The following is a 2262-nucleotide window of genomic DNA, read 5'->3' as shown; positions in this document are numbered from 1 at the left end:
CCCTGCAGCGCTGCCAGCCCTGCGAGCGCTGCCAGCCTTGAAAGCTTTTCTAGTGTTAGTTTCGATTATTGTTCTTAGTTAGTTTAATATAACTCTTTTAATTCATGTTTTAGATTAGTTCCCGTTTAGAGTTGTAATTACGTGACAGATTACTTCTCGAGACGATTTACGGTATTTCTTTAATCAACTTTATTTGTTTGCTTTTACCTATGCTTTTTTTATTAAATTAGATTTTATTAAAAAGAAAAAAACCTAAAAACCCCTTGAGAGCACAGAAAAGCTGACTAAAGGGCTGGACCTCATTAAAACCTTGCTAAGGAAAACCCAGTGGGAAAAACCAAAAGCAAGGAAAAAGAGTATCCGTCTACAAAAAGAAGAAACAGCAAAGAAAACAGACGGCTGACATTGAGGGGTCGCAGCTTCAGGAACTCCGGCCTGACCATCGTCCCTAAGAGCGACCGGGACCCAATGTCGCCCGAACCCAGGCCCGAGCTCATCCGGAACCTGGAAAAAAGGCCGAGTGTTGCCCAAACGCAAACACCAATCTCCTCCCCAGCATCCGAAGCAACCCTGCTGCCGTCAAGCTCCAAACCAGAAACAGCGCCAATCCTAAAATCATTCCCTCTCCACGCGCACCAAGTGTTTGAAATAAACCCAACACGATCACTCTCCTCCCACCAAATGTTTAAGAAAATGCCAGCAGCCGCCGGCATCCCATGCCGCTCTCCATGATACCAGAAAACAATAATCGTAACAGGGCAAAATAACCCATCATCAATTCGACAATGACAGTGCAATTGATGTCTAAAAAACTCAAGTCCGAAGGCGTGAGCCAACGACGAGCAACCAGCGGGGATCAACATACTCGACTCCAGGCTCGAGCGCACCCGAAGCCTGAAAAAAAGTCCAAGTGTCGCCCCAAAAACCGCACCCCTCTCCGCCTCAGTCAGCGCCGGACACAAAACAGAAGCACCCCCCGGAGCAGTATCCCTCTTTAACGCACGTAAGGTGTTTGATAGAAGGCTGACAGCCAGGCCAAACTCATTCCTTGCCCACCAAGTGTTTGAAAAAACACCTAAAGCAACGAAACCCATAGCCACCATTACCGCACCATCCGAAGATGGCTATGACAGTTCATGTCCACCCTCACCGCCTTCTTAATAGGCTCAATCTCCATCGGCCACCATCCTTCTGGCATATTGTTCGCCGCCAAAATGTCAGCCATTTTGTTCCCCTCACGAAAGATGTGTGTAACATGGAGGTTAAAATCAGCAAGAATTGCCAAAACCTCCTTCCAACGTGCTGCAAACCGCCAAGGAACATCAAGTGACCGAGTTTGAAGCAAATTTACAATGTATGTGGAATCCGACTCAATCCACAGATACTTCCAATTTCGGTGATCGGCAATTTGAATTGCCGAGATAACAGCTAATAATTCCGCTTCAAAAGCGAAGCCAATGCCGCCTTTGACGTGGAAACATCCCCGAACCCAGCTGAACTTATCCCTGAATAACAGCCCCAGCCGCAATCTTCCCCGGAGCTCCAAGAGCCGAGCCGTCTGTGTTAACTTTGATCCACTGATTTGGCGGCGGCCACCAGTAGACATTAATAAAAGAAGGAGGAGGAGCAGTTCGCGGTCTAACCCCCAGATTTCGCAAAACTTGCAGATCATGACAAGTATTAGCCATGCAACCTATTTTCTTAAAATTCTGCTCAATGTCAAGAAACGCAACTTTAATGAATTGAATGACTTGTTTCCCAACAAACCTCGTATCATTGAAGACGCACCCATTCCTCTGTGTCCAAAGGCACCAGAGTAAGGTTATAATACCCGCTTTCCAGAAGCAAGCCACTTGAGAACTAAGCTCACGATTCCAAGCAACCACCAAAAAACTGTGAATATCTTCGACCTCCAAAAAACTCCCAAGGTTAAACCAGCTGAGGAACTCCACCCAAATAGTCTTAACCTGAGGACAATTCCAGAAAATATGATCCATGGTCTCTGCATCGGCCATGCAGAGGCCACAACGATTTGGCGTGATAAGGCCATGCTGTATGAGACGATCCAGAGTTGGCATTCTTCCATGAAGAATCCGCCAACAGACCAGAGATCTCCGAACAGGAATATGCCGTTCCCAAATCCAAACTCCCCATTTGACTTTCGGAAATCTATGACAATAGTGTGCAAAAGCCAAAGCGGAAGTTTGGCTTTTTAATTATGCAAATTTACTTATGCGTTTTTATGATGCTTTCTTTAAATTA

At 45.9% G+C, this 2262-nt stretch overlaps 1 protein-coding gene across 1 annotated transcript; it reads right to left on the bottom strand.

Annotated features, from left to right (window-relative positions):
- Positions 1-1102: 1102 nt before the first annotated feature.
- On the bottom strand, positions 1103-1606 carry LOC131018545 (uncharacterized). Its single transcript, XM_057947261.1, has one exon. It carries the CDS (start codon positions 1604-1606, stop codon positions 1103-1105), a length of 504 nt encoding a protein of 167 aa, XP_057803244.1.
- Positions 1607-2262: the final 656 nt, after the last annotated feature.

This window comes from Salvia miltiorrhiza, chromosome 3, assembly GCF_028751815.1.
Source record: "Salvia miltiorrhiza cultivar Shanhuang (shh) chromosome 3, IMPLAD_Smil_shh, whole genome shotgun sequence".
NCBI classification, from domain to species: Eukaryota; Viridiplantae; Streptophyta; class Magnoliopsida; order Lamiales; family Lamiaceae; genus Salvia; species Salvia miltiorrhiza.
Note: the sequence above shows the minus strand (reverse complement) of the source record. Positions and strands in the feature narration are given on the sequence as shown.

Excerpts from the sequence above, each read along its gene's own strand:
- LOC131018545 (XM_057947261.1), bottom strand. The coding sequence starts at position 1,606 with ATGTCTACTGGTGGCCGCCGCCAAATCAGTGGATCAAAGTTAACACAG.